This window comes from Curcuma longa, chromosome 18 (genome assembly GCF_044706935.1).
Source record: "Curcuma longa cultivar G26 ecotype Majalengka, Jawa Barat chromosome 18, ITB_CL_G26_1.1, whole genome shotgun sequence".
NCBI classification, from domain to species: Eukaryota; Viridiplantae; Streptophyta; class Magnoliopsida; order Zingiberales; family Zingiberaceae; genus Curcuma; species Curcuma longa.
Window position 1 is genome coordinate 5,929,064 of NC_133878.1, and position 16,094 is coordinate 5,945,157.

A 16,094-nucleotide genomic window follows, 5' to 3' on the forward strand; every position below is an offset into this window, starting at 1 on the left:
TGTCTGACATCTGATCCTCCATAACCTATTAAAATTTCCATTGTTATCACGTGTTTGATCAACCTTGATCCACTTGGACTTTACATTTCATGTCAAATATCCGATCACACATAATGCACTTGGACTTCATCTCCTGTTAGACTTTCAAGTGTTCGGTCAACCGTGATTCACTTAGACTTCTCCACTAACAAATAACCAGTTAACCTTAACCTACTTGACTTTTCGTTCAACCGTCCACATCCAAATCAATCTTAATTAACCTGACTTGAGATCGATTGCACCAACAATCTCCTTCTCCAACAAGCTCTTCTTTCACTTGACATCTTACTTCAAACATCAATTAATCCCAACTCAAACCAACTCAAACCTGATCAACCAAGTTTAATGAATCCTAATCAGAGTTTGATTACATCAACACAACTTACATGTCAAATTTTAATTTAGCAAGGAAAGTCACGAATCTTGCACTCGTGTCTTAGGTTATCCCTTGCACACTAGACACACCTTTCTTTCTTTATTTTTATGACATCGAATATTTCCTAGAAAAACAATGCAATGGCACTTTCACTATATTCTTGCGTCCATGTGCTTCGTGAACATATTTAATCTCCACTCGGATGCTCAAATCATTATTATCCCTTGAACATGATCCTAATTAAGTGTGTACTTAATTAACAACTACATTTTATATATATATATATATATATATATATACAATCATCTTGGGTAATCTAATGAAAGATGATAAAAATTAAAATTATTTGTTTTGTTAAAATAAAAATTAGAGATCATGATCTCTTTATACCTACCTTAGTTGTGTACTATATATATACATATATCGATCATAGATCACTTTGGCCAGATTATATTATCATGTAGTGGATGATAATATTCCATTAGCCACATCAACTCAAACACATATTTTTATATATAATTAAAAAGGGAAGTCAACACAAAATATGTGTCTGACTAATTAATTATAATTAATTCATTGGCACATATGTAAAGTTTGTAATTAATAACCATATATGAATGTAGGGCTCAATATCAAACCAGTTTAATTAATTAATCTTCTATTCTTATCATCTTCATTAATTATGTTTGAGATGAATCAATTTAGGTCAAGTGTCAAATTCAACAAATATATATAGTTGGAGTGTAACATCAGTGGTTTATTAATTCTACTTATTACAGAGGAACGAAATAAAATTAAGAAGAGAAATAATAAGAGAATGAAAGTCGAGTGATCCATCAAATTAGTGATCATGTAGTCTCTCAACTCTAAATTAAGTGGTCTCGTGAGACTAATCTTAAATACATCACGATTGCCTATTAATTATTTAATAATTCATAATTATGCGATTATATTTTAGTAATTAAGCCTATAGCTCTCACGTTTTATCATAGGTGAACATGTATATGGAAGAAATGTTAGATGTCATGAAGATGCCCTTTATAGTGAAGAAATTAAGGAGATGTTCACCGTGTGTATATTCAATTAATAGCGACGAGAGGACAACGAAAGGAAGCTACAAAGGAAGAAGAAGAAAAGAACAATGGCTCGAGTGCTATGTTGTTCTTCCTCTATTAGCTCGCTTTCCTTAGATAGTTTGATTTGAGTATGCTACACCAAAACCATCAAGTTAATATCCACCCAACATTTTTTTAAATAAGAACTTAAAAGTGCCCTAATTGGCTTGTGTTGCCATTGACTACTACCGACTCCAATGACCTAATCCAATAAAAAGCTTTAATTCGGATAATTAAATTGGAAGAAAGTATGGGTAACCACTACAATCTTAATTTAATCTCCATGAATTTTAGTTAATTAATTTAAGAATTATAATATTTCGTGCGGCGCTTTGTCTTGTCGGAAGCCATGTGCATCCTAATTTGTCGATATCAACGTAACCCGCCAACCAAATCAATTAATTGTTAATTAAAACAATTAGTGTTTGATTACTTTAACCTAATTCTTCATTATTGCTTAAACAAGTGGGAATATAAGATCAGTCCTTGAGTAGATTATCTAGTAATTAGGTCGGTCTTAATATATAAGGGGGTAATTGGACGGTTTTGGCGCCTTGAATGACTATTTTATTTAGTTAAGAAATGTTATAAAAATAAATTTCATGTTGCAAATATCCTTTTATAAAATCTTTTTATTCAACTAGTTTAGTTACATAATATGTAAAATTTGATGTGGTCGGTCTACTTGGCTTTTTGCATCTTACCGGGCTCGATCCCTTAGCTCAATGAACTTGTCTTGAGCAACTATATCATTTATTTGCCATTCAATGTGACTAACTTAACTAATCTATTCACTCTATCAAACTAGTCCTTCGGGCCTAATAAGTCTACCAATTGCCTTGCTCTTTCTAACATGAATTCAACTTAGTTTGATTGACCTATCTAACTCGCCTTATTCAATTGGCCTAAGTACTAAATTGTCCATTCGGCATGAGACATCCAATTCATCCATTAGACTAATTAATTAGCCATCTTAGTTGTAATTTTTCCACTTCATTATCACACAAGATTGCTCAATGAGTTCAACAAGGTCATGTTAGACAGAGACTCATCGTTACTCTTACTTGAGAAAAAAAAATCATAGTAACTAAAAATTTCAACCAATTTTAGAGTTTGCTTAATTTTTGGAACAGACTATTATGTTTCCAAAAAGTTAAAAAAGCAAATAAAAATTTTGTTAAATAGAATGATTGAGTTAGAAGTTTAATGTATGTTCGGGTACAAGTGTTTCATATTCAGATAAAATGTGAACATATGATTATTAAAAAAAGAAAAGTAGTCTGTGTGCACGAGACTTCCATCAATACGGAGTTCTAGAGAAAGATCAAATTATATTATTTTAAATAATTCAAGTATTTCAGCTCTTGCAATTTAATTAATTTTGAAGATGAATTGCCTAACCCTACAAATTGACCATCAAGTAAATTTAGAAAGCGCAAGTGAATCCTGACGTTGTACTCCACTATCATCAGTGATTCAAATTCCGTAAATCTTCAAAAATACTCAGCATGGGATTCGAATTGTCATTACATGGGAATCATGTTTGTTTTGTACCACTGTATCATGCCTCAGGAGATAAAGGTAAATTTATATTAGATTTATTATACATAATTTTATCTTACTAAGTAAAATTATTTTTGTAATTCAAACTAACCTTTAAATTACACAATAGCAATTTTGTGGTTGTGAAATAAATGCATGCTTAATTTAGTTAAACAGGCCAGGACAGCGCATGGGATGGGCGTCGCCAATAATTAGGTCAAGGGGACGTTGACGCGATTGAAGAGACAGCACGTAGGTCAGGAGTAGGAGCCGGGGGAGGGGAGGGGCACGGAATTGCCGATCCATCCACGCCCTGTTTATCTGAACGGATTCCGTGGAGCTTTTTTCCTGGTTTTTTTAGTGCTATTTTACTAACGGACGCATTTATTTGTTTATTTTTAAAAAAAAGATTTATTTAAAAAAGGAAAAGAAAATGCATGGTTAAAAAAAAAAATAGAGTGTGATCCGAGAAAAGGCTGAAGCTTAGAACCTAATTCAACGAAAACACGTATCGACGATCAACAATAGAAAGGCAAAGCAAAGACAACAGAGTTATAAACACAAAACAAAAATAAATGCTCCAGAATCTGACAAAAGATAAGTTACCTTTCAACATAGAGAAGGACGAGAAGGCAATCCTAGACCCTCTGAAAACTTTGTCGTTCGAAAATGACTAATTTCCAAAAGTTAACTGAAACTGAATAATCATTCGAATATAAATGCTCCAGCTAGCAAGACAGTATATGCACATATTCAATGCATTGGCATGAAGCTAAGTTAAGATTAGGATAATAAAACAGAAATGGAAAACTATTACCTGGGACCATATATTATTGGCTGTTTGCAAGGATTCCATGGCTCTGTAAGTCCGTGAAGCAAAAGTTTGGTAGAGAAGTCCGAGTGTATTTAATATGAACAGCAAGTATACAAACCCTTTGTTATACAATAACACAAAGGAAATTCCCTTTATTTCTTTCTTCAAAATATGGATACATCCGTGCATAACTTTGCTTTGTTGATAAAGTCCTAAGATGCGAGAAGAATCCTTCAAAATGCTGGTTCCATACATGCTGCCACTAGATTCTTTCTTATTGTCCAAGAGGAGCTTATTCAACTCTCAGATTTAGTGGTTTCCTTTCTCTTCCCATATATCAAACCAGTTACCTGGGAATCAGCGAAGAAGAACCATTGTTCACGCATCAGGTATTGCAAATGTTAATATACCAAACAGATTTCTTTTCTAGGGTTTGTTCAACTTTGCCTAAGGACAACAGAGATTACCTGAGGATCTGGAATGGGTTTGGTTTTCTCAATGTAGCGGTAAGGATCTGAGGCTGCAGCCAAAGCAGCTTTCTCCTAAAGAACAAGTTACGCAGCGGGATAAGCAATTGCACTCGTTGATTCATAAAGATGGGGCATTGCCAAACAGTTACAGCATAGAGATAAGATAAATGCTTTTTGCATAAGACAATATTGGTTATAATAGACTCCACAACAAAAACTTGCAGTTAATGTTTTTAAACTATCTTAAACTAGTAGTGGTAAGACTGAAGCTCTTGCTGCTCTATTATCAAACTGTAAAAAAAATAGGAGTTTGATCCCAAAATAAATTCATCATCATTGAGCCATTATTATACCATCTATTTGGGATTGGCTGTCTGAATCTTATCCTTCCAATGGGCTAGCAATAATGCAAGACTATGCCACTAGAATGATTGAGCATAAAGAAATACAAATAGTAAAAGTGAATGGGAGATGTTCATGGTTTGTTTACAATTAGCTTTTCATATACAGAAAAGATCCGCCAATCACTTGATCAAACAGAAAAAGGGAAAAAAGAATCTGTTCAAATAAATCTCAATTTCTTTTTATCTAAATCTAACTTGATCTTGTGAAGATTAGCAATTAGGTTACACAAAGCAATAATGAGTAAACGCTCCACTCTTAAACGAAAACATATTCGAGGGAGGCATTGCTGTTTAGGCTCATTTTCATGAATTTCACTTGTATCACGGTTGATCACTACTCTATTGAAATCTAATAACATAGGAATATTATATTCCTCGGTCTGAAATATGTTTACAACTTCGTCTTGTTGATATGCAATATCCTACCAATGTTCTTTAATTTTTTTTCTATGCTTTCATTTTACAAACAATCCACCAATCATTTTTGTCATGTTTCAAATAAGGATATGAAGTATTAAAAAACTTGAATCACTTGTTGTGTCAACACAAATGGTTCATATCTTTTATACACTCGCTTATGATTTATTTTAACCAAATTATACCGTGGTGCACCTTTATTTGTCTGACAGGGTCAAACCAGCTGCACATAAATAACATAACTCATATTGCTGGACCAGGGTATCTATCTCTATAATTTCATCCAGTAACTCATAAAAATCATTGCTTGTAGCTCCGTCATTGGGTGATTGAACATAAACCCCACTATTCATTCAAGCCTTCCCCATTCCATATTCCTACACACTGTGTACTGAAATTTATAGGTGGAATAAAATGTATTACAGATTATGATCTGTCAAAGTAAACTCATTCTCCGTGAAACTTCATGCATGAACCATCAGTTTAGCACATATAATGATTAGTACACATAATGATTGATTTGGTATAAGTTCCACAGTGAAGTAAGTAATTCAAGTGTTGCAAGATGCTAATTAAACTGGTAATTAATTCAAGTGTTGCAAGTGTTGTAAGTTCCACCGCCGGCAAGGGGCGAGCCAGGGGCGGCAAGGGGCGGCCAGCGCCGGCAAGGGCTGGCCAGCGCTGGAAAGGGGCGCCCAGCGACGCCCGACGGCGGCCAGGAACAGGCGGCGCTGCCCGACGTCCAATGATGTTTCTCCAACGGCGTCGGCGGCAAAAAACACAGAAGAAAAGAGGAAAAAGGAAAGAGGAAGCTTACCACGTGAGGAGAAAAGCTTTCGGAGAGATCTCGGTGACAAAACAGCGAGATCCGGCGAGGGAGAACTTCGGCGAGGGAGAGATCCGGCGAAATCAGCGAGATCCGGCGAGGGAGAGCTTCGGTGAGGGAGAGAACCGACGAGGAAGAGCTCCGGCGAGGGAGAGAAATCCGGCGAAGGAAAGATCCGGCGAGGGAGAGAGGGAGAGATCCGGCGAGCAGCTTCGGCAGAAACTTCGCGTGGGAGAAAAAGTTCGGCAGAAACTTCGCGTGGGAGAAGAAAAGAGAAGTTCGGATCTAGGGTTTAAGTAAGTTTTTTGCGACGAAAACACATTCGTCGCCAAATTCGTCGCCAATTTGGCGACGAATTTGGATGTTCGTCGCCAATTTGGCGACGAATTTGGATGTTCGTCGCCAAATTGGCGACGAATTTACTATTCGTCGCCAAATTGGCGTGGGATAGGGAAAAAATGTCCGGTTGTAGGGTTTTTTGCGACAACATCAAAAAAACTCGCCAATTTGGCGACGAACATCCAAATTCGTCGCCAAATTGGCGACGAATTCGTTTCGTCGCCAAATTTGCGACGAATTTTCTATTCGTCGCCAACTTATCGTGCGATAAGGAAAGAAATATTCGGCTTAGGGGTTTTGGCGACAAAAAAAATAAATCGTCGCTAAATTCGTCGCCAATTTGGCGACGAACAAGATTTCCGTCGCCAATTTGGCGACGAATTTGTTTATTTTTCTTGCAACGAACTCAGCAACGAATTGATGTTCGTCGCCAAATGGCGACTAATATTTGATTCGTTGCAAATTTTGTTGCAGATTAGCGACGAAATATGGATTTGTCCCAAATTTCGTTGCTGATTGGCGACGAAAATTTTTCGTCCCAAAAATTCGTCGCAAAATACCTATTTTTTTGTAGTGGACCCTTATGTCACATTTCAGAACTTAAATTTTAAAAAATCCTATAAAAAATAAATTATAACACAAATAATTTACAATGTAAGAAATATAAAAATTAAGAAATATATACTCACTCAAAATATGATGTTACTTTTGGATAATTCAGTAAAACAATGCCGTAGCTAGGGCTGGGCTATATTGGGCTCCAGCCTAGTGCAATTCAGCAATTGAAATCATTACCAATACATTATTTACAATGCAGTTGCAATTGGAACCAATACATCAATTGGAGGCAAGGCATATGAAGCCAATTCAACTCAGTGCAGTCTAGAGCCCAATATAGCTCAACAATTGAAGCCCAAGGCAGTTAAAATTCTAGCTATGCCATTGCAGTAAAATATATATGTGGGCTACTCGCCATTCTTGACCAATTAAGTATATCTGTTTACATGGTCCACTTGGTTGATTAAGGTAATTAAAATTAAACATGAGGTTAAATTGGGATCAATAGGACTCTCATCATTTCTTCCTGCTCTCTGTCTTTTGCTCTGAACATGAAACTCAAAATAATATGATACAAAAGTTGTTACTTTCTCCACAATTTATGCATTAATAATAGAAGCTTCAACATGAGCCTTATTTTTTATTTTTTTGAAAAATGATGTAAGAATCTGATTGTAATAAAATAAATTATATTAGATATTAATATATATTAAATAATTTTATTTTTATGCATTAATAATGAAGTATATAAGAAATATTATTCTATCTTTCAAATGAATACATCCATCGAAAATGGACATGACCTCCAACTTTGGTCTCATATGACAAGTGAACTAAATAATTTTGTGTAATTTAGAAAAGATATTTCCACCCTCACTTGACTAATCCCAAGAGGCTTCAAGGAATCGAGTGGTGGTTTCTTAGAGTGCGTGGGTATGATGAGCACAATTCGCTTATTGAATTTATATCGAAAGCACTCAAGGCTGTGCAGATTTCAGAAACCCATAGGATGCAATTTAGGTTTTGGAATTTAAAATTGAGAGAATGATCAAACTCAGGAAACTACAACGAATGTAATGGTCCTAGTTTGAGTTGGTTCTATAGTGGCTAGGGCCATTTAGTGAATTCACTTATGGTCATACAATGTCTAAAATTAGGAATTTTGGACATGATCAAACTCAAGAGGCTTCAAGGAATCCATGGTGGTGTCTTAGAGTGGGTATAATGAGTCTAAATCCCTCAATGAGTTTGTGTCAAAAGTAGTGAAGACTATGCATATTTTAGAAATCCATAGGATACAATCTAAGTTTTGGAATTTAGGTTTGAGGGTGTGTTAGGAGGTTGCAAGGAACACGCTGATCCTAAGTTGGAATCGATTCTGGGATGATGCCAGATTAATTGAGTTTGTAAAATTCACTAATGACTAAAACAATTACAAGAAAAATAAGTGAACTTTGACATTTTCAAAAATAGATGAATACCTTGAATATGATAAGACTATGTGCATTAGTTACATAAAATTTTTAAATAGAGGGAAAAAATTGAAAAGAGATGGGATGATAAATTAACCATTAGAATAGGATTTAGAGCATCCACAATAGATGCTCTAACGGGGTGTTATAACACCTCATTGGTGTTAAACACCATTGTGGAGGGGTGTTATAACACCCCTCCAGTTGAACCCGTTCAAACAATTGAACGCGTTCAATTAAAAGTGGGGTGGATCAACCAGGAGGTTAGCCCACCCCACGTGTATTTTTTATTTTTTAATTATATTTATTAAAACGGTGGGGCTCATAAATAATGAATGTTAATGTTAAAAGGAATGCGGCGAAAGAGATATATTGTTATATTAATGAGTACGTGATAGTGGACCCCATACTTTTTAATGAGGTGGAGGGTGTTATAATGAGAGTGAATTGTGGATGGTCTTAGAGCGATAAATTAGTAGTGGTTGCATATTAAATAAAAATTAGTAGCTGTCGATGCCCACATGGAATGATTCATACGGTTCATCAAAAGATGAAGCACTCACATCGCATGCAGGGCCGGCCCTGGGCCAGGGCAACCAAGGCGACTGCCCAGGGCCCATAAGTTAATAGGGCACTAGAGTTTAGGGTTGACGAATTTAGGGTTGACGCGATTGATCGCGTGGCGACTTCACCATCCTCCTTTCGCACATCGCAAGTTCGTCTGTACCGCCGTCAACAAGGCCAGCCTTTTTCTGATCGACCGATTCTAGTTGTTTATTTTGCCCTTTCTCCCTCGACTCCATCTCATCCCATTCGATAATAGTTGGTTTTGTTTTGGGTTTTCTTCATGTTCAAATAGAAGAACGAGGAGATGGACGATTCTTGCCTCTCTTATACCCCTCATTGGGGGAAAAAATACGCTTTTTGTCATTTGGAATCATGCGATTGCACATCTTAAGGTTCTTCAGAAGAAGAAGAAGCCCAAAGGGAGTGGCACACAAAGTGAAAGGGTATCTTTCTTCCAGAATTATTCCTTGCCCTAATTACATCATAATTTTGTATTCTTGCTTGTTCTACATTCTTCTTATTCTGGATTCCCCATTGATTACCTTGTGTTTTTTCTATTTGTTGATACCTTGTAAATGTGATGCATATTTTTGCTTGTTTTACAATTTTGTTTTTGCAGATTCTGCATATGTTAATTAACTCTACAGTTAGTTTGTACATAGATCCTTGATTGATTCCTAAGCAATTATCCATTTGACTAATTAAAGCCAGTCCTGCTAACTCAATAGTGTAAGTTTCACCTATCTTGATGCATGGGGTCATAAATATAGGCAATCTTCACCCTCTCAACTAGGACAAGTGAGCATTGTACGAACCCATTCATGTTTGTAATTAAATTTCATCGTTCGTTTCATAATGTTCCAAGTTTTATATACGTACTTTGATAGTTTCGAGAAGAAAAAATATCTTGTTAATCATGTCAGTATGATAGAAGACATGATAATATAGTTATAAGTGCTACAACTATTTGGATTGTAACAGTCTCTATTCTTTTGTATTTGCATCTGATGAACTTAACAAGCATATTCAAGATATATAAATTTCTTTGTTGTATGTTATTTGCAATGATATATGCTAATTGATAAAAGTGCCAATATAGATTAAACTTGAAGCTTCATTTTGGAGAGAAAATTGAGAAATCAAAACGTTTGAGTTGGAATTAAAATTAATGTAGTTTTAATAATAGGAAAAGAAGAGAGAGAATAGTTGAGATGAATGAAATTAAATTCATGTAAGAGTATAAATATTTTGAATCTTTTATTCGATAAGAATGAGATATTGATGATGTCATTAATATAATAATATGCAGTTGAAATGGAAGTATAGACTTTTATGTGATCTATCATATTGTATGAATTAGAATATTGATTAGGTAGGAAATGACTTTTAAAAGTTAGTATATACCATGGATGATAATGTTAAAATGGATGCATAGAGCTAATGATTTTTGTAATTAGACAGAGTCTAAATAGATAAATGTGAAGTTGCAAGAGGATTAATGCAATTGGCATAATTAAAAGCGATTTAAGAGATTTGATTATTAGAGGCAAGGGTTTAAAGAGTTGCAACTAACATAATTAAAAGTGATTTAAGAGATGATGATGATCGATGATCCTTTGGTGGCCTGGAGATGAAGTTTTTAGCGACTAGCTAAGAGTTCTGGGATTGCTTCAGAACTTCTTCCAAGTGTCATGCGAAAAAAACTAATGCTCCATAGTTTTTGAGCAATGTATGTGCTGCTATGAATTGGCAAATAGAAGCCAATAATTCAGGCAGTTCAGCAGTTGCACTAAGTAGGTAAAGAGTATTACTCTTCCTTTATAATTGAGTTATTGGATATAGCATGATGTATTCCTTTTGGAGCTGAGGCTTAAGGGTAGTTTGTTTTGTATTCCAATACTCTTTTTGCTATGGCATTCTTATTATGTGTGTCTGAAATTACATAATATTTTATATATGTCAGAAGGTAGAAAAGGAATATATGAACATGGCAACTAGAAAATTTTCCATTTTTTTATGCTTACTCATGTATTAATCTTCCAGTTTGATCATATGCATTGGATCTTCCAGTTTAATCTTCCAGTTGCTATCATCTCCCCATAGCAACTTTGTGGACTGTTCATGATAATGTTTTAACCTTTACTTGCAAGTCGGATGACATTGGTTCTTATGAAGATACATCATGGGTTAATATCTTCTTGGAGTGTTCCTGTTTGATATCACTAGGTTGTATTTCTCTGGGATGAGCAAATAGTTAAAGGACGAACTTCTCCAAACCTTTTGAACAAAAAGGAAGACAAGGACTGGTATTTACCTTGTTTTATGCGTTCAAAATCGTTCTGATTTTCTAATTTTTAATTTGCTATTGGTCGTCATGACTGTTTTTCTAGACACCAAAAAATGATTAGTTGACAGCATTTATGAAATCATCGATTAGTCAAGGCCCAACAATTATAATTTCGTCCAAGGCCCTTGTACGATGAGAATCAGCTCTGATCACATGGAAAGCAAACACCTAGCTGTATCGACAACAACAACTCACCAAATAAATAAATACCTTTAATTAGGATAGCACCATATTAATTAGCTTTTATCTCCGTCAACAATGAAAAATATATGCAACGGTTATGGATCATTTTCAAATAACTCAGAAAATGAGGTGTGTCGCCTTAAGTTTTTTGATAGTATCGCATCACTTTCAAACTCTCTTTCAATATAAAGAAAAGATAAAATTTTATAAAAAAATTTAACAGCACAAAAATAATCATGAAAAATATTTTTTCAAAGGGCGTACTCAATTTTTTTTTCAAAGGGCGTACTCAATTTTTTTTTTGATTTTTCAAAGAGCAAATTATATTTTATTTTTTAGCAAAAGACATAACTAATTTCTAAAATATTCTTTCTAATTATTTCAGTCCTAAATTAAAATAAAAAAATAATAATTTTTCTTATTTAAGTTTAATCAAACTGAACCGACCCAGATAAAAAAAACAAATTATTTATCAAAGAGATTCATCCAAAAGTCATCCATAACTCTAAACAAATTATTTTTAAAAAAAAATACATGATTAAACTCATGATTATCCTCTAAATATAATGATATTTTTATTTTTATTTTTAGAGATTTAATACAAATTATTTTTTAAAATACAAAAGAAGGTTAATAAAAAATAAAAAAATCTTTTAAAATACTTTTTATTTTTGTTTATTTTGTAATATATAATTACAAGAAAATAAAACAAAATAAAAAAATCTAAAAATAACTTTTAGGTGAAATAAAAAAAACTTAATTATTTTATCAAGGACTTTAATATAAAATTTTTTGATTCAATAAAGCTGCACCGAAGTGGTGATGTTTAATGTTCTTTTAATTTTATAATTTTTTATTAAGATTTAAATTTTAAAAATAAAAATATAGATAAATTTAGAAGATAATTATAAATGTAACGACGTAAATTTAGAATAAAATTGAACTATTTAAAGTTATCAATGACTTTTAGGCAAAATTTATTGGTGGATTTAAAATAACTCAAAAAGTTTTAAAAATTATATAAATAAATTAAGGAGATTATTTGGAGTAAACAATATTAATTTGACATAAATTAAAATTTTTTTAAGTTGTGAATGATTTTTATATTAAAGTATTTGATAAAATACTTAAGTATTTTTATTAATTTTGTTTCACTTTTCTTTATTTTCTTGTAATTGATATTAAATAATAAAAAATATATTTTCCAAGATTTTTAATTTTTTATTAACCTTCTTTTGTATATTTTTTAACTTTTGTATTAAGTTTCAAAATTAAAAATAAAAATATGGATAGAAAATTAAGTCTTTTAAGATCATCAACAATTTTTATATGAAACTCTTTAATCAAATAATTAATTTTTTATCCAATACCATTCAATTTGATTCAATTTAAATAAAAAAAATTAGTCTCTAAGAATTGAGTGCGTCATTTGGTAAAAATCAAAATTTGGTAGGCTTTTTGAGAAATCCAAAGCATTGAATGTGTTCTTTAGAAAATGGCAAAATATATTTTGAGACTTCTCTATTAATTTTTCTATATTGAATGAATATAAGTAAATTCTTAAATATAATATAAGAGTCCAAATCTTTAGAATTATAAAGTTATATCTCGGCCTCTTGGAAGGATCACACCTATGAAGGTCCAAACCATTAGAATTGTAGAGTTATGTCTCCGCTTCCTCGAAGGACCACCTATAAGTATAGCCATCAATTTAAGTTAGGTTCGTCGGGTTGGCCTACTCTATCAAGTAATTTAGGTAGATTTAGTTGAAATTTTATCAATCCATTTTAAGATGGGTTCAGATGGGTTAGCCTGCCTAGGCCCGCGACCCGCGTGGGTTGGCCCGCGGTGGGCTTAGGTTGGTCCGTAGGTTGAGAAAGTTTATTTATTTATTTTAAATTTTAAAATTAAAGTAGAAAACTTAATGAATTAATAGATTTAATCTATTTAAATTACAATTCAAATTTAAAATTTATAATCCAAACTTAAAATTTTTAACTTAATCAATTTAAATTATAATTCAAACTTAATATTTTTTATTTTTTAACAGGCCCGTGGGGTTGACTCGTCTAACTAGCGGTTCGTCTTGAGTTGGGTTGGGTTGGAGATTTCTCAACCCGTTAAGTTGGTGGATTGGTTCGTCCCACCCCGCCATATGATGGGTCCGCTATGGATTGGTCCGTCTCGTCATGAGTTAGCCCGTTTGACAGCTCTACTTATAAGGGTCCAAACCGTTAGAATAGTAGATCTAGAGTTATGTCTCTTCTCCATTTCACCAAGCTCCCTTAACTTTCTCTTTTATCTTCTTTATGATTCGAAACAAGTCTATATCTCATAGTGTGTCCTATTCCTTTTTCACCGTTTTCTATCATCCTTAACTTCGTGATTATCTTTGTATATATAAAAGATTAAGATTTTAAGTGAGTCTAGACTTTCTTATCTTATGAATTTAATTAATGTTTACTTCTTCTAATAGTTAATTATTTTAATAAAAAAGGTCATATAGACATCAATCATCAAAAAAAAAAAATACAATATAGCTCTCAATTTGTCATTATGCTAAATAAAACTCTCAACAGTTATAGCCACGTGATAATAATTTATCATTGTGAGCTCTCAACATATGATCTTAAAGTCACGTGATCCTCATCCTGGGGCAATGGTGCAACGGTAGGACATTCGGATTTTAACTCAGGGACTCACGGTTCGATCCCCAGCTACGGTGTATTTGTAGGAATTTTCCTCCAAATGGGAAACGCAATCAAAGGATGCTGGGCATCTGGATTGGCCGCCATATGCGCTTCCCGATTTATCTTGGTGGTCGGTGGGAAACTTCCGTGGGACCGGGCCGACCATCCCCGAGATGTGATGTGGCTACTGGGATTATCATTTTTTTTTTTGAAGTCACGTGATCCTCACATGCAAATGACCCACTCTGGTATATAAAGTAGTAGTGGTAAATAAGAATCGAATTCTCCATCATGGCGAAGCCCCACGCCCTCTTCGCCACCGTCTCCCTGCCCGGCCACTTCTTTCCCGCCATCAACCTCGCCGCCAAACTGGCGGCCAACGGATTCGCCATCACCGTTGCCACCCTAGACTCCGAGTACTTCTCCCTCGACCTCTTCGCCGCCGCCGCCCGCTCCCAGGGCCTCGATATCCGCTTCCAAGCCTTGAAGGATGTCGTACATCTGCCCGTGGCACAGTGGGACTTGTACCGCGACACCGCCTTCTACGCCATGCTCCACCATGCCTTCGCCCCCATGGAAGAGCTACTGCAGAAGCTCTTGCGAGAAGAGCCTCCCGTCAGTGTCCTTATCGCAGACACCATCAACACTTGGTCATCCACCATGGCCAAGAAGTACGACCTGCCCCATGTCTCTTTCTGGACCCAGCCAGCACTCGTCTTCGCGCTCCACTACCACAAGGACCTCCTCATCTCAAATGGCCACTTTGCTTCCCCTGATCGGAATCGGAAAGATACCATCAGATACATACCAGGCATTCGGGAAATCGAGCCGCATGAGCTCCACCCCATCTATCAAGACAAGGATTCGTCTTCCTTATCCCATCAATTCACCTTCAAGTGCTTCGACGAGGTAAGAGGAACCAACTTCGTACTCGCTAACACAGTGGAAGAGCTCGAAGCAGAGGCTATATCTGCTATCCAGCGGGAGATGCCTTTCTACGCCATCGGCCCCGTCTTTCCGGATGGATTCACCGTGACCGGAGGCATGGCCGGCAGCATCGCTACCGTGCAGGACTGCTCGCATTGGCTGGACACGATGCCGGCGGCCTCGGTGCTGTACGTGTCATTCGGAACTCTGGTACATGTGAGCGAGAGGGACTTAAGGGAGATAGCGCATGGTGTTTTGAACAGTAAGGTCAACTTCCTGTGGGTTCGCCGGCCGGGCACCGCGCCCCTCCCTGATGGCTTTGTGGCGGCGAGCGAGGGGAGGGGGATGGTGGTGCCGTGGTGCCACCAGAAGGATGTCCTCCTCCACCCCTCCGTCGGCGGATTCTTGACGCACTGCGGGTGGAATTCGACTTTGGAGAGCGTTTGGTGCGGCGTGCCGATGCTGTGCTTCCCGCTAGCGTTCGATCAGCTGCCGAACTGTAAGTTGGTGAGCAAGGATCTAAAGATAGGGGTTCGTCTCGGAGGCTCCGGGGAGGTGAACAGGGACGAGGTGTGCGACAAAATTGAAAAGTTGATGGGCGGCGAAGTCGGAGCGGAGGTGAGGATGGAGATGGACAAGGTACAGAAGGCGGCAAGGGCAGCTGTGGCCTCGAATGGATCATCGTCCAGGAACATGGATAAGTTCATCGACGATCTCCTCAAGCATCTTTCTGAAAAGGATATCCGCATTAGCAGCACTAACAGCGTGATTTAGGGGAACAAGAAGCTTCCTACTTATCTAGATCTGTCAATTGCATCTGTAATCCAGTGCAATAATACAAAATATTAATATATAAGTTTGAAAAATATATGTGGTATTTGTTCCGATTGAATATCGTAGACGGTCAAGTCATCAATCAAGAATCTGCCATCTTATTTATGTCGATCCCGCTGGCAAAAGAACCTAGAGAAGAAAACTGAACGAACGGATTAACAAAGTATCGAGGAT

The 16,094-nt window shown here is 35.7% G+C and overlaps 1 protein-coding gene and 1 long non-coding RNA gene across 2 annotated transcripts; one reads left to right on the top strand and one right to left on the bottom strand.

Annotated features, from left to right (window-relative positions):
* Positions 1 to 3,954: 3,954 nt before the first annotated feature.
* Positions 3,955 to 4,513, bottom strand: LOC141812376 (uncharacterized). Its single transcript, XR_012600262.1, has 2 exons — positions 4,354 to 4,513; positions 3,955 to 4,236 (listed from the first exon to the last, which is right to left on the bottom strand). It is a non-coding gene; the product is annotated as an uncharacterized LOC141812376 (long non-coding RNA).
* A 9,937-nt stretch (positions 4,514 to 14,450) lies between these two features.
* Positions 14,451 to 15,860, top strand: LOC141812146 (UDP-glycosyltransferase 86A1-like). Its single transcript, XM_074700182.1, has one exon. The coding sequence runs from the start codon at positions 14,451 to 14,453 to the stop codon at positions 15,858 to 15,860; it is 1,410 nt and encodes a 469-aa protein (XP_074556283.1).
* Positions 15,861 to 16,094: the final 234 nt, after the last annotated feature.